This window comes from Echinops telfairi, unplaced genomic scaffold, assembly GCF_000313985.2.
Source record: "Echinops telfairi isolate 266 unplaced genomic scaffold, ASM31398v2 ScPeMD7_7469;HRSCAF=8507_1, whole genome shotgun sequence".
In the NCBI taxonomy this organism is placed as follows: Eukaryota; Metazoa; Chordata; class Mammalia; order Afrosoricida; family Tenrecidae; genus Echinops; species Echinops telfairi.
In genome coordinates this window covers 112,023,746-112,045,734 of record NW_022111373.1, presented here as the reverse complement: position 1 = coordinate 112,045,734, position 21,989 = coordinate 112,023,746, and the positions used below count along the sequence as shown (strand labels likewise).

At 35.9% G+C, this 21,989-nt stretch overlaps 1 protein-coding gene across 2 annotated transcripts in view; it reads right to left on the bottom strand.

Annotated features, from left to right (window-relative positions):
* Positions 1 to 21,989, bottom strand: part of RICTOR (RPTOR independent companion of MTOR complex 2) — an 84,957-nt gene that overhangs the window by 50,327 nt on the left and 12,641 nt on the right. For both annotated transcript variants that reach the window (XM_013008655.3, XM_013008654.3), the window contains exons 3-7: positions 21,687 to 21,818; positions 18,099 to 18,162; positions 13,914 to 14,040; positions 9,979 to 10,148; positions 3,923 to 3,990 (exon numbers count right to left, since the gene is read on the bottom strand). In XM_013008655.3, the coding sequence (XP_012864109.1) occupies positions 3,923 to 3,990; positions 9,979 to 10,148; positions 13,914 to 14,040; positions 18,099 to 18,162; positions 21,687 to 21,818 (561 nt within the window). The remainder of the gene's footprint in view (positions 1 to 3,922; positions 3,991 to 9,978; positions 10,149 to 13,913; positions 14,041 to 18,098; positions 18,163 to 21,686; positions 21,819 to 21,989) is intronic.

Below are 21,989 nucleotides of genomic sequence, written 5' to 3'. Positions count from 1 at the left end.
TGCTTCTTCTTGAGTAGATGTCTTGGAAAACCCATTTAAGGACGATCTCTTCGTTCAACTCAATGAAGCCTATATCAAGTACACTGAGGCTACATTTCTGGATCAGATAATGCCAATTTGAGCCCCCAGACTGTGGCAGGATATTTGTGGTGGCTCCAGTAGAGCATCTGGCTTCGAGACGTACCAAGGCAAAAATCAAAAGGCCACTTTAACGAGGTCTTTTGTAGCATAGTTGCTCAACACCATACAGATTGCCTGATAAACCTGTCTGCTGCTCCAGGAGTGCTGACTCAGAATCCAAGTAAAAGGAAATCCTTGATACTTGTAATGTTTTCTCCCTTTATAGTACTGATTAGTCCAATTTAAGGATTTTTGCTTTCCTTATTTTGAGGTGTAATTCATACTGAAGGTCAGAGTCTTTGACCCTCATTAGCTAGTGCAAAAAATCCTCCTTTACTCTCAGCCAGCAAGATTATGCTTGGTTGTTACTGAAACTTTCTCCAATCCCACTGCTGCATACAGTGCAGTCTCTCACATTATTTGCTTAATATATAAATTCTGTTCAGTATGGTGAAAGGATACAGCCGATACATAACTTTTCTGATGCAGTATCTCCTTGTTCTACTAGGATGTCTGCTTCTTGGTCCATGAACAGGGGCCGCAGGAACACAATCAAGTGCTCCAGAGTTCCCATTCCTCCAGCGTTATCGATCATCTATTCTCCACATTGTTTAATGCTTTTGCAAAGTCAATAAAACACAGGTAAACTGCTTGTGGTACCAATAATGAATCTGACCAGAATCTCAGGTAATTTCCTGCCAATACCATTTTGAGTCATCTTCAGCAATATTTTACTTGAATGTAGTATTAATGATAGTTTGATAGTTTCCATATTCTGTTGGATCTACTGTCTTTGGAATGAGCATACAAATTTTCAGTTCCAGTCAGTTGGCCAGGTGGATTCTAGCTTGCAATTTCTTGGCATAGAATTGAGGAGTGTTTACAGTACTCCATTTTATAGGCAGTCCCTACATTACAAATTAGTTCTGTTCCTAAATTTGCCTTTAAGTGTCTATAGAAGTGAAATTTATAAACATATATAAAGCATACCAGTTAGGTATCGTTTGTTATCTAACCCTAACTAACAGCAGCTCATCAAATGTTTGTCTTAGTATATAGTACAGAGTGTATACAACCATGTATGAAAATCATGGACAAGGCTCATAGCTACACTAAAATATCTTCAACATAATATGGTAAACAAAATGTTTTGATAGTGTTATACAGTAGTTTGCTATAATGAACCTTTATATGTTGTCAAAAGAGCCTATGGCATGAGCTAGGCATTGAGCTGCTAACCTCAAGGTCCACAGTTCACATTTATCAGTCACTCCAAGTGAGAAAGATGAGGCTGTCTGCTTTCATAAAGATTTAGTCTCTGAAACCCAGTTCAGCAGCCGCACTCTGTCCTATAGGCTGCATGAGTCAGAATCAGCCTAGGGGCAGTGGGCTTGGTTTGTTTGGGATTCTGCCAGCAGCACAGGCATTAAGGACACTCTGGTTCAGCCACTGGAACTTCTTACCTCTTAAGCCTAGGTTTACCCTCCCCTTCTTTCCCAGGAGGCTGGCACCTGGTTCGGATAGCATGGAAAGGACCTGAGGCATTGACACAGTAAAAGTCCCTGTGCCAACACCCACCTGTGGACACTGCTCCATCAGAATGGTATGGAGCAAAACTGGGTCCAAGCCTACAGCTCTCTGTCCAGCCTGGGGCCTGCCAACCCCAGAGGGAGCTTGTGGGCTGCAGGGTCACAATACAGGTACTGTGTCTCTGCTAGCTCCACATGTCCCAAACCTTGCCATTGCCTCTGGGCTCAATGTGGGGAGGGCACCATGGGACCTAAGGCGAGTTGTGTGAAGGAGCTCCCATTAGTGGCTGTGTGTCAAGTCCAGGGCAAGGTAGGATGCCACTAGACTCCTTATAGCACATTGTCTCTGCTTACGCTCATGGAAAACAGGCTTGGATTGGTTCGTAATTATGGGTTGTACCTAAGCCAGATGTCCTTAATCCACAGAATGCCGGCTAATAGGGCATGATAGTAAATTCATAGTGATGGATGTAATTATAAGTATGGGGTGTTGTCTAAAAATATATATATGGGACGATTAACTTTAATTCAGAATAAATATGGAAACAAATCAATCTTTCTGTTTCACAATATTGCCAAATTAGTGAGGAATTTAAAAAAATCAATTAAAATAAGTGAAGGCAATCCAACAACCTGATTGAAAAAAATACCTCATATCATATTTATTGGAATGGTATAATTTGTAAAATGTTCATATGGGCATGATTTGATCCCTAGATCATTTTTAATTAAAATTAAGCTCTTTATTTATTCTTTCTTATTATTTCAATTTTTTAGTCCTTCAATGTTAATTATGCTAAAGGAAAACAAATAGAAAAATAAAAATCTAGGTTTCCACTGGCTTACATTGTTTTAAAAAGATAAGTTAATTGTAAAGGATTTAGTTTGCCAAAGGTTAGTAGTACTTTTAAAAACCAGTTTATTAATTATGATAGCTATACTGAATAATACCATGAAATATAAAATCTATGTAAAGTTAGGCCTGGTAGGGCTTGATCAAGGACAATGTAATTGAGAGGAATTACTGATACCCAAATGAAGGCTGAACATGATAGTGGGATAAGAGGAAAGTAAAAGAAAAGAGAGGAAAGAGCTAGGAGGCAAAGGGCATTTATAGAGGTCTAAACACAGGCATGTACATATGTAAATATATTTATATATAATGATGGGGAAATAGATCTAAGTGCATATATTATAGATTTAGTATTAAGGTAGCAGATGGACATTGGGCCTCCACTCAAGTATTCCCTGAATGCAACAACATTTTGTTCTATTAAACTGGCATTTCATGATGCTCACCGTCCCCACATGATCACTGAAGACAAAGGAGGTACATAAGCAAATGTGGTGAAGAAAGCTGATGGTGCCCGGCTATCAAAAGACATAGCATCTGGGATCTTAAAGGCTTGGAGATAAACAAGTGGCCATCTAGCCGAGAAGCAACAAAGCCCCCATAGAAGAAGCACGCCAGCCTGTATGATCACGAGGTGTTGATAGGATCAGGCATCAGGCATCAAAGAATAAAAAATCCTATCATTGTGAATGAGGGGGAGTGTGGAGTGGGGAATCAAACCCCATCTGTAGACAACTGGACCTCCCCTTACTGAAGGATCACAGGGAGGAGATGAGCCAGTTAGGGGGTAGTATAGCACCGATGAAACATACAACTTTTCTCTAGTTTTTTAATGCTTCCTCTCCCCTCCCCCACCATCATGATCTCAATTCTGCCTTACAAATTCGGCTACACCAGAGCATATACACTGATACAGGTAACAGCTGGAAACACAGGGAATCCAGGACAGGTAAAGCCCTTAGACAAATAATGAGAGTAGTGATACCAGGAGGGTAAGGGAAAGGTAGGGGGCGAAAAGGGGAACTGATCACAATGATCTATATATAAAACCTTCTCCCTGGTGGACAGACAACAGAAAAGTGGATGAAGGGAGACATCGGACAGTGCAAGCTTTGAAAATATATTTATAAATTATCAAGGGTTCGTGAGGGAGGAAGATAAATGAAGAGCTGACACCAAGGTCTCAAGTAGAAAGAAAATGGTTTGAGAATGATGATGGCAGCAAATGTACAAATGTGCGTGACACAATGTATGTACAGCTTGTGAAAAGAGGTGTACGAGCCCCCAATAAAATGACTTAAAACATTAATAAATAATCTGTGTGAAGTCACTTTTCTCTGGCTCTGCATGTAGTCAGTTACATCTAGCATCTTTAATGTCGATACACACCGTCAATGGACTAGGAACAGGCGGTACTTACTTGAGCTGTCCTTCAGCTGTATCTGGACTGTGCCTGTAGTGAAAATCAGTATAAGGTGCTAATATTCGCTAATAAAAAAAAAAAGAAAAAAGTCCTTATTATAAAAGGCATCCTTCAAATAATACTAACAGTAACTTCAATAAGGTAAAATAATCCCACTTCTCATCTTTAATTGGGTTTACATCTTAAGAGACCATCTTTTTAAAAACCATTATAGAAATCTGGGGCAACTTTTTCATTGTACAAAAGGCGTTTTGAACTTTTCACCTGAGGCATTATATACACAAAGTTGTACATAATTCAGAGTTGATGTTTGTAGATTTCCTCAAACTACACACTTGAGCACCAGCTCCAGTTGAATAAATGTTATCAATATCCTCAAAGACCCTCTTACAACTAATCCGTTTTCAGTCACTATCCTCAAACAAGCTACCCGATCTTCTAACATCATAAATTAACTTTGCCTATTTTTTAACAATGAAATCGTATAACAAAACCAATTTATTTTTGTAATTTGACCCTTGCTAAATTCACTCATCAATTTAGAACTTTAGAACCACTGTGCATGTTCAGCCAAACTCTTGACAAATACATTATTGTGGTAATACATCGACATATAATTTTAAATATATAAGGCATTACTATATTGTTTTTAACATTCAGCATCCTTTTCCGTTTACTCGTAGGTCTACTTTCTCTGGAGCTTTTCATCCCTTCCCAAGTTCCCTTGCCTCTATCTAATGGGTTCTTTCTGTCGAAGGACTGAAGAGACCTTATTTCTAAGGAGCAGTCCAGCCGCACCTCTCCCACAACAGATTTGTCTGTACTTCTAGCGGTCCTGAGTATTTTCAACATCCTTGACCAACACCGTAATTCACACGCATCAATTCTTCTTCAATCTTCCTGATTAGTCTCCCAGCTTTCACATGAAACCATTGAAAATACCATGCCATGAGCTAGGCAGGCACGCCTTAGTCCTTAAGGTGATACTTCTGCTTTTTAATACTGAAGAGTTATTTTGCAGTCAATCTGCCCAATGCAACAACACATCCTTTGATTTATTGACTGCTGTTCCCACGGATACTGACTGCTGACTGTGTATCGAAGTAAAATGAAACCCTCTGACATCATTTACCATGATGTCGCTTACTTGTCCATTTGTGAGAACTTTTGTTTTGTGTTCAAGGGTAATTCAAAGTACAGGCTTATTGTCTTTTGGTCTTCATCAGAGACCTGATTCTGAATTCTTCATACAGTTCAGCATTATATGCCGTTTTGCTTGGATTACCTTTTCTGGAGCTTTCGGAGCTCACGAATATGAACTTGCATGAGTTTACGAAGCAAGCTTGGCCATGGCCTCTTTAGTAACTGCTTTCATCTATTTCTCTGTCCTACCCCCAAATGGTAATTCAGTGCATCCGTTTGCCCTTTTCTTATTTATCCCCTTCTCTCTTTTAATTTCTCTGTGCTTTACTCTGGATAATTTTATTCGCCTTTGTAAGAATGGAATGGGGGCAGTGTCTGACCTCCTGTTACTTGAAAGTAGAACCCAAATACCATTAGCCACAGACTGATTCTTATGAGGGAAAAAGGTCAGACACGTCTCCACCTGCTAACCTCCTTTACCAATTCTGGTACTAACTGTCCCTCCCAAGGCACTCCCTACTTCTCTGCTGGATTTGATAATTCATTGTAATGACCACATGAACTCACAGACAATACTCATGATTACGGGGCTTACTAAGGGTATTACAGGATACATTCAATTCAGGATCAGAAATGTTCAAGATACAGTTTATCCAGCCAGGCATGACTTCCTCTGGTCCTCACCTTCTCGACCATATGCCCCTTGGTCCCTGCCTTGCTCCACCCAGTGTTACCTAGCTCTCTTAGTATTGCCAAAAGGGACCCTAATCTCCTGCAATCCTCAGTCAGAAGGTGCTCAACTTGGTTCTGTGGGTTGACAAACCTAATTTCCCTGATGAAGGGCCTGGGGGCGCTCCGTTTCTGGAAGGCTTTCTCCCTCCGAGCCACATGCTCTTGGTGTTGCAGCTGTTACTTTCCAGACACATGTCTACTTTCACTGATCTCCATCTCCGAAGTGAAGAGGCTCAACATACAGAAACCCTAGGGTCCTGAGGATGTGCTGCACTTCTGCCTCTTCTTTCTTGACGGTATTAAGCCCCGGCTGCCCCACCCTGCCCTACCCATACCTGCTCCTGAGATGAATTGTTTTCTATCCAATAGGAGGGCAAAATCAACCAACTCCCAAATTAGAGTTCCAAGTTTTTACAATCACAAATACCTAGTTAACAATCACTCACAACTGAATCATATAATCCTGTCTAAATCTTTTCTCATCTTCTTACTCAAAACAGTAGAAATACACAAATTTGCAGGATCTCATGCAATCTTAGTGAGAATTACAAAGATTGTTGCTTGAAGAGCTTTATCAAGGAAGTCACTGCACCCCACTGACTTCCTTCCAGTTTACTGAGGGTCTCTTCTCGTCTAAGGTGACTGCTTAATTTCACTAAGTTTTGAATTTCAGATATTACTCTTTTATTAGTAAAATTTTCCTTGGATTCTTATACATTTCAATTTTCCATTACCCTATTATTTTTTCTTCCTCTTTTCCTGAACACATTAATCTGGCTAGTTAGTGGGTCACTTTCTATAGAATTCTTTCTTGAAAGGGTATTGGGGAGGAGACGAGACAGTCAGGGTGCGATGTAGCAACGATGACGCATACAACTTTTCCTCTAGTGCCTAAATGCGTCCTCACCTCCCACTATCATGATCCCAATTCTACCTCACAAATCCGGCTAGACCAGAGGATGTACACTGGTAGAGATAGGAACTGGAAACACAGGGACTCCAGGAGAGATGATCCTTCAGGACCAGTGGTGAGAGTGGCAATACCGGGAGAGTGGAGGGACGGTGGGTTGGAAAGGGGGAACCGATTATAAGGATCTACATGTGACCTCCTCCCTGGGGGATGGACAACAGAAAAGTGAGTGAAGGGAGACGTCAGACAGTGCAAGATATGACAAAATAATAATTTATAAACTATCAAGGGTTCATGAGGGAGTGGAGAGCGGGGAGGGAAAAATGAGGAGCTAATGCCAGGGGCTTAGGTGGAGAGCAAATGTTTTGAGGATGAGGGCAATGAATGTACAAATGTGCTTTACACAATTGATGTATGTATGGATTGTGATAAGAGTTGTATGAGCCCCTAATAAAATGATTTAAAAAATAAGAATGGTTTCTTGAGGGGGTAGGAGTTTAGTAATAAGTTTCTGTTGTTAGGTATCCTAGAGTTGGTTATGACTCATAGCGACTGTATGTACAACAGAGCTATCCTCACAATTGTTATGTTTATACCTGGTCTTTTTCTATTAACAAATTTTTGCTTGAATGCTAGACTTCATAAATTAAAAAAGAAAACCAACGAGTTCCAAATAATGTTATCTTCCACTAGAGATTGTTTGTTCTTCTTTCCACAAGACAGGCAAGCAAATAAAGGCGGTCGATCATCTTATTCTCGTCAGAAAATAAGTGCACCCACCCCGGAAGTAATTCTGGTAAGACTAAGACTACCTCTGGTCTCCTCAAGTTTTTAATGTTTGCCATCCCCCTGTACGTCCAAGAGAGAGATTACGGAGTATTTTACTCTTTAGTAGTAAGATTTGTTCTTTCCTACACATTTCAACACATGTTCAGAATTTAGAAAAGGTCACTTAAGAGATTAGCCATGACATATTCAATTATGTCACTTTAGCACCATCAAGTTTTCAAAAGCTCTTCCTGGGCTATCTTATCGCAGGGAAGCCCTTGCAGTATCCTCAGCTTCTGGGTTTGAATCAGCAAGGATAGCCAGGGGCAAAAAAGCACTTGTAGCCAATCAGAGCAGTGTAACTATTCTTTGAAGGCCTTTCAACCCCAGCCCATGGACCATCCTCCTGGGACACCTGTACTCTGTGCCTGGGAGACTACAGCACATATTGCACTGAGCTTTCCCGAGGTTCAGACATACAACTCTTACCCTGCATAACATATTTCAGCAAAAGTCAGAAGGGGCAAATGAGAACCATGCCAAGCACTCTTCATTCCTGTAGGGCGGTTCCTATAATCTTTCTCCACTGCCCAACGCTCTGCAGGTGCCCCAAGGACAACTGTGAATCTTCTCCACAATTCTGATTTTCTTCTCTGAATTTCCCTAAGATCCTCATTGCTTTCCCAAGTCTATTATGGAGCATTTTCTGACTTGCAGTGATCCAAAATGTATCCAAGTAGAACAAGGAGGGGCATCAGTTTGTGGGAAAATTCCATTATCTCTTCATTCCACTTTTCCATATGTATTTTATAGGATTTTCAATGGTCGTTTTTTTTTGGAGATGCCTTTCAGTTAGCAAATGAGCACATTAACCATATGAATCCCGCAGGGACTCCTTGTTTGAAAGACACACAGGGAATTTCCAAGAGTTGAATTAAAAGACAGTGGAATTTTTTTCAGGAACTTTTTGAAGCTCTTTCATATAATTTTCAGTTAGTTAATGATACATTAGGCTCAGGTGATGAAATAAAAGATTATTAAGTAATAGCCAAGACATGAACCACGTAAGTACTCTATACGGAGGAGCATATTATGTAAAGCACCTGGAATACTACTTAACTCTTTGTAAGTTTTACCTAAGTGTTAGCTGCTCCAACAACTACTACTTTATTATTACTGTATTTTTTCTTCATCACTTTTCTTTGAGGTAAGAATCATGACTTTCGTTTTACCTATAAAGAACATGGATCCAAGAGAGACCAACGTCATAAAATTAATATGTTGTAGAGCAAAACCAAGAACAAACAGACGAACAAACAAAACCCCCAAGATCTACAGGGCCCAAAGTCAAGGCTCTCATTTCTGCTACTTGGCAATCTTATTAAGATAAAAGGAAGCAACGGCTGTGATTCTAAAGGAAAAGTCATCAGTCTACTTAAAAAGTCTACCATAATCTTTGAGGTTTTTTCATTTATATAAAAGCTTTACTAATCTGCCACACACTTATATGGGAACAAAAGAAAGAACTGTTACATATTACGTATCTTCTCAGTGCAATTATCTATCCAACTTTAAAATTAGAAATTTACTTGATAAAGAAAATCTAAACATACACTTAAAAGGTTTTTTGAAAATTGTGTATTTCCTACAACTACCATAAATTACACATTTGAAACCACTTATTAAAAAGAATATTGTATTTAATTGATTCATTAATGCTATAAGCTTTTGTCAATTTTACAATTCCAAATTGTCCTATTGCACTAATAAAATCAGTAATATATAACCTTTAAGACAGGTGTCATAAAAGGCTTTTCGTATAAAATTAGAGAACAAAAATCCTTGTGTACCTTCCATAATTCCAGATACAAACCCAAAGAAATTCTTGATTTAAACCTATCCTGAACGTGATATGCAATAACACACTCCCACAAATCAAGTGAAAGATTAGTCTGTGATGACTGTTCCACCCTCAGTAAAGCTTTTCAGAAAGATGAGTATACAACAGCTTTTAACATTAGACTGACTGTAAACAGTTTTGTTTGAATTAATGAAAAAGTTATAATGTGAAGTATTTTTAAAATATAAGTATTCTCTTTCTATTATAAAAGGTAATCCCAGGTGCTAATAAAGTGCTTCCACATTTAGGGAATTTTAGTCTGGCTTAATGAACAGTGAGTAAGTAGCAGGGTTATTAACACACAATGTACTAAAGCCCTTAAAACAGTTTTCTTAAATAGGAAAATGCCTTCTATAATTTGTACTCTAATTTGCTTAGCAACATTTTTATACATGAGAAAATAAACTACAGTTTACACACTGATAAAATATTCTACAGGACATTATTAGACTAAACTGCATGAACTATAAAATATTGCAGGGAATAACCCAGTTTCAGTTAGTTTTGATAATGCTATGCTACATTTATTATTTTTTTTAATTTCAAAGACTATATATTTAAAGTCATATTTTAAAACTGAAAAGAATATGAAGTTCCTACCTCTAATTCTACATCAGCTCTCACATATTGCCGGGTCTTTGGATGATTAAGAAGGTGTAAAATTGTAGTAATGAGGGCCTCATTTATTCGACTTAATTGGCAATCAATCACATTTTTTAAGATGGTATTTAGTCCACCTCGAAGGGCCACCACCTCTGGATTCTGAAGTGCTAAAATAAAAGAGAAAAAACTTAAATATTATATTGGGGAGAATTAATAAAACATCATCAGAATTCTAGGCTTTTCCATTAAAATTCAGTTTCCTTTCTGACTGAAAAACTTTCTGGATAAAGTGAATTTATTAAGAAGTTGCTGCATTATTTCCCCAATTTATTTAATGCACTTGAATTATTTTGTAACATTTATAAAGCAGGGATTACCCAAATTCAGAGTTGTTAAGTCAATTCCAACATAAATTGGTCCTATCGGCTAGAGTAGAACTGCTCCACAGAGCTCTTCCAAGGCTGTGGATCTTTATGGAAGCAGACTGCTTTCTCAGTGGAGCAGTTGGTGGTAGGAACTGTCAAAGGCTTTGTGGTGAGGAGTCCAATGCTTTAACCCACTGGTTCTCCACTGTCCTAATGCCGCGACCCTTTCATACAGTTCCTCATGTTGCGGCGAACCCTTACAACCAGAAAATTACTTTCATTGCTACTTCATAACTGTAATTTTGCTACCGTTATGAATTGGGCGACCCCTGTGAAAGGGTCACTCAACCCCCCCAAAGGGGTCGCGACCCACAGGTTGAGAAATGCTGCTATCCAATAAGCTACCCAAGACCCTAAGCTACCCAAAGCAAGGATAATTAACCCTGTGTCTGTTTCACCCCTTTTACCTGACATCTAACTTGACTTTAAATTTGTTCTAAATTGGAATATTTTACTTCTCTATCTTTACTGTTATGATATGCACCCACTTTAATCATGATTTTAAGCTTGAAACTCTTTTACTCCCTTAGGCATTTCCTTCTGTGCCTATGTGTATATTTTAAAAGAGTGCATAATTGACATTTCTTTTTTTACCCAGTCAGGAAATTGAGAATGGTTTAAGATAATCAATTTCATTTACATGTCAAATGTTTGATCAATCATCTCAGCATGCTTCCTAAAATGACTGTTGCACTTTTTATGTAAACTTGTTTTCAGTATCATGGTCTACAACTCCATAAACTTTTAATTTTTCAATCTCTTAGTGGCTAGATTTATTTTCTTTTTAAATCTGAGAACATCTTCCTTTTACCCTCCATTTACTCTTTTACAAAATACTTTCAAAGTTAGCGCTCTCTTGCATATTCTTTGAGCAAAATTTCAAAATTCTGTGTCTTTTGTTTTATCTAAATTAATATATAACTGCCAACAGTACAATGATCTTAATGCTGACGGTAAATACATGGCACTTCCTTGTAACCAATGCCCTGGCCAGGACACAGCAGTTTTTTCACTTTCCAAAGGTGCCATCTCCTTCCATCACACAGGCAATCACTACACTGATTTCTCCATTCAGATTAGTTATGCCATTAAGAGACTGCATTCGAAAATTGGAAACCAGAATTATCAACCTCAAACACTTAAAATTCTTTAAATTAAGTTTATATGCTGCATATAATTAATTTTTGTTTGACAAATAATATTACCTTTTCTATTGTATTTACTGAATACTACAGAAAACAAAAGAAACCAATCATTCCAATATACAAAAATTATCTATTAAATAAATTATTTTTCAGTTAATCCCATTTCCTATATGTGATATGATTGGAATTGTACCTCCTTTTCAATATGAAAAATTTATTTATCTCCTGAGAAGTTAATCAGAACAATTCTGATTAAGAGTCAAAAGGAGGTAGTACTACTAGAGAGTTCGTTTACCTTCAGATTAAGACCAAAGGTTTATTTCATCAAAATATTCTATGTCAACAAAATAATTTTCTGACTTTTAACTTTTCACATCTATATGGATATGTGGTGTATATGTATAAACATTAATTTCATTTAAAACATGAGTAGGTTCAACCTTTTCAATATTCTAAAACATGTTTATTCCACATTAGTTATCTATTCCTAGAAAAAAATTAAGACAAAGTGACTTCAAAGAATCTTGTATTTAGCAGATTTTCTACTAAAAAATTTTATTATTAGTTAGGAACTAATATATATATATATATCATTCCATAGTTCAAATCACTCAGAATTGTACATTTGCTACCACAATCAGTTTCCAAACATTCTTTTTCTACATGGACTCCTTGACATCGTCGCCCTTTCACCCCATCACCACTTCTATACCCCACCCCACCCCCCTAACCCTTATTCTATTTCCTATCTCTATAGGTTCATCAATCCTGGGTTTCATCTACTAAAAATCAAAAATACATATAACACAACTTCAAGAGGGTGACCTCCAATGACCTAATGCCTCTGAGATACACCCTAATATGTACAAACAAAAAAATACATAAAAATTTGGAAACAAGATCAGGCTGCGCCATAGGGGGGACCTGCTGACATAGTTTTAACTGTTCAAGTAAAATTCATGCCTTTGATCTTCTACATTCAACTCTCTAACCCACCATGTTTAGTAACCACTTTTCTATCACTCCATTGATATAGGTGGTTCACTGGAGGCTTATTTCCTCAGTCCTAATAAATTTGAAAAAACAAAACACAGATCCAGGAATAAGTTTTTGGCTTACACTACATCCTAGCTCCAACTTCAGAACAATTAGTTCTTACATCATGGCCCTGCTCACTACTCATCCTCAGGAAGGGAATACAGAGACGGGTGCTACAGAAAAATGCGGTGAATAAATTAGATGGTGCCCAGTTATTAGATAAAATAGTTTCTGAGATCTTAAAGATTTGTCTCCAAACTAGCAGCCATCTAAGTGAGATGTCAACTAAGTCCACTTGGAAGAAGCACACTGAAGAAGCACACCATCATCATTCACGCAGAAGGATTTTCAAGTATATAACCCAAAGTCAAATGAGGGATTAGGGTCAGAGTCTAATGTGTGAGAATCAGGTTTGCAGAAGGCTATGGATGACAGTGAGAGTCCAAGATCCATTTGCGGAACTACTTAGGAAATAAGACTTTCTACTTTTTCAGTCAACTGAAAATTAAAATCCCCTCCATAATTTATTTCACCGATAGTTTAATATATCAATTATCTTATAATTAAAAAAATGTTTTACCGCATCCTCTTCATTTTTATATTTTTTCTGAATTTTAATTTCTAATATTTGTGCATTTCATTGTTCTTTCCATTCAATACAGGTTTCAACTTTAATAATAATCTACCTTGCTTCTAATTCATTAAGACTCAAACCCATATACTGTTTTACTCCTTAGCTTGAAAATGACATTTCTCCAGTTCTTGAATTAATTTCTTCACTTTATTTGCATTATTTTGTTATAATAAAATATGCATACGTATTTATAACATATAACTATAGAAGTATGTAAGACAACTGACATATATAATTTCATTATTATTATTTCTCTAAATTTTATGGAGTCACATTTCTGATCATGTCTCTAAAAACAAAAGGTATTATGATATGAACAGCATTTAAAACCCTCAATGACAGGGTTTGGTTCTATTTCTGTTTATGTCAACTTTATTTTTAGTTCTATCAAAAGTTAATGTACCCTACATAATTTCTACTTTTGATGAGAAAACATACTGCCTTAATATTTAAAATGATAATTTTTCCTAAGTAGAAATAATTTTCTAAATAAAGCCTCAAAATGTAGAAAAATTAATGTGATTTGGAATTATTGTTAAGCTACAAGTCCTCTACTTCGCTCAGGAATGACCTATTTTTTCATACCTTTACGTCAATATCTAAAAAAATATCATTGTATTAAAGGCATTAAGAAATGTGAAGTATTCTCTTTAAACTACTACATTTTCAATACTAGACGAAAATTCTGACCTAGTTCACAGATAACGGCAATACACGCTCGAACCATTCTGTCTCTGTCTTGAAGTCCATCGTTTCCAACTGCTATTAACGAGTTGGCCACAGAGCTAGGAAATAAGGAAGCATTCACAGTAATCATCTGTAACAGGGAGAATCAGAAACAGAAGTTACTTACTTCATTACCTATTTTTTAAAAATGACTTGTTGAGATTGCGGTATTTAGACCACAGAATATTTATAAATTACAGACACCTATTTTCATCTGTGGTTTATATGGATATTTCAAAGGATGAATATCCTGTAAAATCTATGAAAGCCAAAATCTCTGTTAAGTCAGAGCAAGAAAGTTCAAATATTTTCGACTAGAAATCAGCAAGATTTCACTGTCATGAGAGTAACACTTGTGAGACTTAGAAAAACAAAATAAGTGTCTTCTGAATTCTGGCTCTCACAGATTTAACTGTAACTATTAATAAGATGAGGATGCATATATGACCTAGAATTTTAAGTATGAAATTTTATACTGTATGAATCTCAAATGTCTAGTAATATGTAACTAATTCATCATGTGTGCTATTTACGGGAAACAAAACTTAAATATTTACAAATCAAATCATTCTTGTATGTGCAAAGAAATTCTTAAATTCTGAGTCGTTCCCAGAAAGCTTTGTGATTAAGTAAGGAAAGGGTTATAAATGGAGTTACACTAAAACAGAAGTTTGAGCCACAAAACCCATTTTTTGCCACAAAAGATCACATATGTGAACCGAATCAAAGACCAGCATTAAGCAATAGGTAATAAATTTGTGGAATTCATAGAAAAGAGTTACAAAAGGACTGAGTTCTCTAAGTGGAATTTCTGAAATTTAAGCTGAGCATGCAAGAAGAATATAATATGCAAAGCAATGAAAACGAAAAGAATAAGGAGGAAGTAATAATTATTGCATTATAAGGCAGAAGAGACAAAAATAGCTAGATTGGCCTTAAGTGGACTCTGAATGCCAAACAAGGCAAGTTATACTTAATACCAAGAGGACTTGTGAAGAAATAAAGGAAAGGAAATCTGAAGAGCTGGAGTCTAGTTCTAGTTTTGCCACTATGTAGCTGTGTATATATGGAATCCAGTGATGTAGTGGGTTATGCACTGAACTGTTGCTAATCGGTCAAGTAGTTTTAATTTAGCAGGTGCTCCAGCAGGAGAAGGATGAAGCTGCATATTCAAGTAAAATGTAAAGCTTTGGAAGCCCAAAAGGGACAGTTCTACAGTGTCTTAAAGGTCCCAAAAATGAGGTGGGAACCAACTTTAGGGCAGTGAGTTTAGCTGGGTATAAAGAGCAAGTGGTAGTATCGAAAAAATTCCTTGCAATTTAAAAAATCCTGCTCCTACCCTTCCTTAATATGTGACTAAATAAATGATACATGAAGAATAAGGTGGCTTAAATAAATTAGATGGAAAGTAACTAAAATTTAGAATAAAGATTAGAGTAATAACAGTTTACAAGTGAGAAAATTACTACTAGGGAAATAAGAGGAAAACAACAACAGGACGGAAGGTAGCTAGAATGTACAAAAAGAATCAGGTGCAATACGGAGAAAATAATACTGAGTGATGTCAAACATATCTGATGGGTGAAAGAAAAGAAGAACAACATGAATATTCCATAATTATTCATAGGACTCCTAAAGTTACAAATTTTTGCTTTCCTTTTAGAAAAGATTAAAAATCTTTGAAAATATTTTGGATAAATGCATTAAAAAAGTGACCTAGCAATCAATATTTAACACATATTTATACTATTTTGGGTTGTGAACTATTTCTGGCAAAAAGAAATGCATCTTTTGGTTACTAAAAACATTCATTTTTTTGCTGCAAGAAGCCATTACTGATACATGAAAATTGTTCCACAATTCTTTGAACCACCCTAGCACATATCAAAATACCAAGAGCAAAAATAACTGTCCAGGCTCTGGGATTCATAAAGGGCATGGTATCTCTAATAGCTCTACACTTCAGGGGACAGCAGAATAACATTTTTGGTTATGGTGGTATTATACCATTTTCAGCATGCTGGGCCACTCACCAAAAAAGTCAGCAGTTGAAAACCACCAATACTGCACAGGAGAAAGGTGAGGTTTTCTACTCCCATAGAGAGTCACAGCCTCAGAAACCCACGAGGGCAGTTCTACTCTGTCCTACAGGGTCACTTAAGAGTTGGAATCGACAGTGAGTTTGTTTATTGTTTACTTTTACTGACAGTGTATAAGTGAACTTTTAATTTATGTGAAACATACAAGGTCCTCGAAAAAGCAGAAGGCTTTCAGGAAGGTAAGAGCGACAGTCGCTGCAACAGAGCTCAAACACAGTGACTGTGAGGACGGTGCAGGACCGGACAGCGCTCACTCTGTTGTGCACAGGGCGACTAGGCGCTGGAAATGACTCAACAGCACCTCACAAAACAATTTTTAAATTTAAAATATCTCATATATAATCCAAAAGAGCTGAATTTCATTCTAACTAAACACACTTAGAGAGCTGGTTTATCTTTTCAAATCAGTTTCTAGGATGGCAATTCAAAATTTGGGGCTCAGGAAATTCTGAAGACCGTACGATAATTTTCAGAATTCTAAAGTTATCATTATTTCTGCAAAAAGACAAAGAGATTGTCTTTTTTGTTTTTATTCCAGCAAAAGCATATAATGAACATTTCAAAAGGCTCAATTAAATGTGATATTGCTGAAGATTAAATGCAAAAGTGGTCTTTTATCAAGAGAGACATTAAAGAGATTTGTAAAAACTAAAACAATGCCATTCTGCACTAATTCTTCCCCAATTTTCTTTTAGAAAAGAGTCATGTTTATTAAAAGGCTATTTAGATTTTCTGTCATGGGTTTATTACTGATTGTTATTAATAAATGTTTATTTCGTACTTCAATTCCTAATGTGGTACTAATATGCCCCACATCAAAGTTCATTTTAAAATTTCAAACAATCTGTTAAACAAAAACTCAGCAGAATTTAAGAGTAGATAAAAGGAGTTCTGCGGCCAAAATGTTATTCTGGATTCTCCAAAAACAAATCACCTTATGTTGAATTCTCGTAACATGAATCCTTCAGAAGGAAGAATTATAAGAGGGAGTTGTAAAAAGCTCCTAGAGGGGAAACCATATTATCTTTTAATTATCTTCCCCATAAACTTTTGAAGTCCCCTCATATAAATAAGCAAAAAACTTAATTCTAATTTAAATTTTAACAGTAATGCATGGTCTCGATATAACAGTTTACTTCTAAGCAAACTCTCTTGTCCTCAATGTTACTCTGAACAAATTTGCAAACTTGTTTTAAGATCAATCTCATCCTTTTACTATTTCTGGCTTGCCTTGCTGGGGTATTATTTGTATCCACAAGCTAGACAATTGGAGAAAAAAGAGGGGGAGCTTGTTGATACACAAACTCAATAAGCCAACATGTTAGATTATGAATTCAATGAAAAGGTGGGAAAGGAAAAGAGTGAAAATTTTAACTGCTAACTAATTTTAGACATTTTACATAAAACACAAATACAGTGTATGATTCTCATGCATGTGCAGATGGAAACCTGATACTTATCTTTCAACTTTATCCTTGGTTGATTCTGTTCCTCTGTCATTAAGAGTATCCCAGTAAACAACCAAAAGGCTTTCTTTACTTGAAGGACTCTCATAAGAGGCATTATGGATTGTTCTCAACATCCCTTTGTCCAATTTAGACTGTGACCTTTTATCCTGTACAATGGCCTATATTGTTTATTGCTACTAGCACATGGATTATAACAAATTCATTTCAAAGTAACCAGTTTGTAACTATTTGGAACATCCATTTAATAGTTTTAACTCCATGAATAACAATTAAGAGGAAATCAGGGTTAGAAAAGTTACCTTGTTTCCCAAAACAAAACAATATTTACATATCAACTGAAAGGAAGATTCTTTACAGTGGCTATTTTATAAGAAATCTTCTCACTATACCCAACCATACATCATTAAATAAAACTCTGTACCTATCTCAATCTATTTAATTTACATGTGATTTTAACAAAATTAAAATGCTTAATGTATATTCAATCTTTTTTTATTGTTTTCACAAGACAGTGTAATCTAAAAACATCAAACACTTAACAGAAAACCTAGACATTTTTATTGGTCAAACATACAGCATACCTTTCTGACTAATCGAAGTGCTTGTGTTCTTTCTACCTCGTTGCTCTGCTGTATGTCAATACACCTATATAAATACACAAAATATTATTCATTAAAATCTTAGTGAAATTTTGTTGTATGCAAGTACTATTAAATTAGATCCACCTTCATTATTGTATGTTTTCAAAAAGTTTAATACATGTAGTTTTTCAAGATGCAGAAATATTTATTTGGTAACCAATCTAGCTCTAGTAATAAACACTTGTAGTAAAACAACAATTTCATTTTAAACTAGAAAAATACAATATAACAAACAATTTACAAGACTACTTTTATCGACACATAAATAATACAGAACAATGCACCAGAAGTTAAATCTACTGAAAAATACTACTCGCTTGTTTTTGCTGAAACTCACACGTTTATAAAAATGACGCACTCAAAATATTTCAAGCTTATGTCTTAGTTGAATTCTGATAGTAACCAGGCCTAAACATAATATTCTAAGGTAAAATTAGAAATCATGTGTAAACTACTTAACTCTATTTTATCTAAATATAATCCAAATCTGAATTTTCCTCAAAATTAATTTTCAATCAAATAATTCCACAGACATATCTTTGTAAAATTAATCAAATTATTAAATTTCCAAAGAGTTTTGGTCTATGCATGTGGCAGCATAATTCATTTATATTTATGTTTAAGCAGCTTGCTATTCTAAATCAACAACATATATTGTTTGCTACTTAAAAAGCATTTCTTCTATTTGAATACTACTAATCTCTGGAAATCTTATTAAAGTTTAATAGAAAAAGAAATTAATTTCTCTGTAAGAGAGGTAGGGACCAAACCATCCTGTCAAAAGTCACAGTGGTGAACAACGTTCAGATGAACTTCCTTGACTGACAATATTGTCAGTCACAGCTCAAGGTCCTAATAAGGTGACATGTCCTTGAGAACAACAGAAACGTGTGTGCAGCCTCCTAAACTTCACCTTTGGCTGTTTCCAAATTAGCCTTGGGCTGTAATGAATCTGTAATCCGGAGGCACACGCTTTCCAGAGATCTATGAATCATTGTGGTGACTAAGCAAATCTGAGTGGGTAGAGGGAGAACCCTTAAGTTATAAAAGTCAGAAATGAGGGTGACCCAGAGACCCCAGGGCTTGTGGACCGTGAACCCAAACTGTGAATTATATATACTATTTCAGAGAATACAAAATTAAGCAACACTTCCGTAGATGTTTAATAAAGAAAATATGCATCATAATTAGACAAGGATGTTATAAGACAGGAAGATGTCTCTCATGCACGTAGTTGTAAAAATATTAAGCAAAATATTAGCAAATCGAATTCTGTTTAATGTAGATATACATATGAACAAGGCATCATTTAACAAGTAATATTTATTCTAGGAATGTCAAGAAAAATTAAAAGGAGCAACTTTAATATATATGGAAAATATACTAAAAGTCCATAACAAGTAGCATATATAATGGTGAGTACTGAGCATTTTTCATTTGAGTTCAGAAACTTACAGGGAAAAAATTAATTACATTGCTACTATAAAAATACACTGAATTTGACAAATATGTGTAAAATCTTTACAAAGAAAACAATAAAATTATGTTGGAAAAAGCTAAATTCTTCAATAAATAAATACTTGAAAGATCCATTTATTAAGAAGTGAATTTGACCCAAATTCATCTAGAGCATGGGTTCCCAAACTTTTTTGTCCTTCTGTCCCCTTTTGAGAAACACAACAATTACCACTTCCCCCACCCCCAACTGCTAATCAAAACCTTTTGCATTATAGCCTATAATCCAGGATAAAATGTAGGTATCTGCTTTTGCAGACCCCCTGGATCATTCCACTACCCTACACCTACCATCCCAGGGCAGTATTGTGTACTTTGGGAAACACTGACCTAGAGCTTCAAATGCAATCCCCGCAAAATTCCCAGCAAATTTTATGAACATGGACAATTATCTATGAGAATGTATGGTCCAGAATAGCCTAGTTTCAAGTAGGAAAAGCTGGAGGACCTGAAGAAAGAGTTATCAAAACTTATTTAAGTTGCAATGATTAAACCTGTGAGAAACTGGCACAAAGACAAATAGACCAACTAAAGAGAAGAGAGAACCAGGATTCAGAAAGACAGTCATACATAACAATTACTCAATTCCCAACAAAGGTGACACTGCAACCTAAACATCAATGAAAAGTATTTTTAATACATAGTACTAAGATAATCTGACAGGAATTTCATACCCATTTTTAGAAGAAAACACAGCACAGCTTCCCAAATGACCAAAAGCACTAGCTAAAAACAAAAGACCGATATAATTGACTTCATTAATTAAGAATTTTTGTTCATCAAAGACCCATTGAAAGAGGAAAGGCAAGGCGGACTTGGAGAAGATATTTTCAATATATAAGCCGGAAAAAAATTTATACCCAGCACTTAAAGAACTCGTTTCTACCTATCATTAAAACAACAATTCAATTTACTAATGGACAAATGACAGAGTAGAGTGGTTATACAAATAGTTAGGCATATGAAATGTGATGTGATCTAAGTCATTACTCCTTAGGGAAATATAAATTCACACCTTAGTGAGAACTCACAATTAAAATCACATCAGAAAAGCTGTAGCTAAAAACTGAAAATGGCATGTGCTGATGAAAATGCAGAGTGCCTGGACCCCTCATACATTGCTGGTAGGAGAATAATCGGTGTATTACTTTGGGAAACTGGTAGTATCTACTAAGACTTCAAACACATAGACTTCATACCAAGCAGTTCGACACCTACACACACATGCACACAACAGGGGATTTCCAACAGTTTGGGGAACAATGGAACTAACAGATGACGTAATTTTTCCACAATTTTTTGAAGCTCCCATCTATGTGTGTGCATTTACGTATCTCCAGGAGAAATAACTGTGTATGTCCATCAACAGACTGGTACATTACGGCAGGCAGGTTTTCCAGAACAGCCAAATACTGAAAACTACCTGCCTAGTTATCAACAAAACAGTGCAGGCAGAGCAGTGATTAAGTGTAGAGCTGTGAATCAAAAGGCTGGTAGTGTGAACCCACCAGTCCTCCAATGGATAAAGATGTGGTAGTAGCTTCCGGAAAGATTACAAAGTAACCTATCTTAAGAGCAGTTCTAATCAGACTTCCCAGGTTGCTCCGAGTCGAATTATTCACCAGTTATTCAACAATTTCATCAACATCAACGAGTAAATAAGCTATGTACTATTGATAAAATAAAACACACAGTAAAAGAAAGAAACAGCCAATACAGATGCATCTCACTAATACAGAAAAAAAGAACACATACTATATAAAAGTATTTCCAACACATGATGCTCAAAAAGAACAGAAAAAAACTAGCCAGTCTACAATGAGAAAAGCCAGAGTGTTTACTTCTGCTTATCTTGTTTTCAATGGCAACATATGTGGAGGTATGTATATATATATATAAAGCCATCAATGTTTTAACCAAAAATCTGTATTCTTTGTTATATGATATAAACACTAAAACTCAATACAAAAAATATATATAAATAAATAATGTGGACATAATTAGAAAATTTACCTAGCTATTAAATAGTCCACTTTCAATTTTAGCACCTTCTGGAGAATATTGGAGTCGTGGATGAGATATCGAAGCGCTCGCAGCCCTGCCGCTCTCACTTCTTTAGCTTCATTCAATAGAGCTAACCGCAGACTACATGAAAACAAGCACAAGAGATATTTTGTTATCTGCATTTCAAACACAAGTGAAATTTTAAAGCTGCATTCTTTTCTTACCTGAAATATGTAAAACTTTTAGTCATTTATAGCTAAGTCTATAAAACTCCATGGAACCTTATACCTGATCCCTTCGACACCTCGTGAT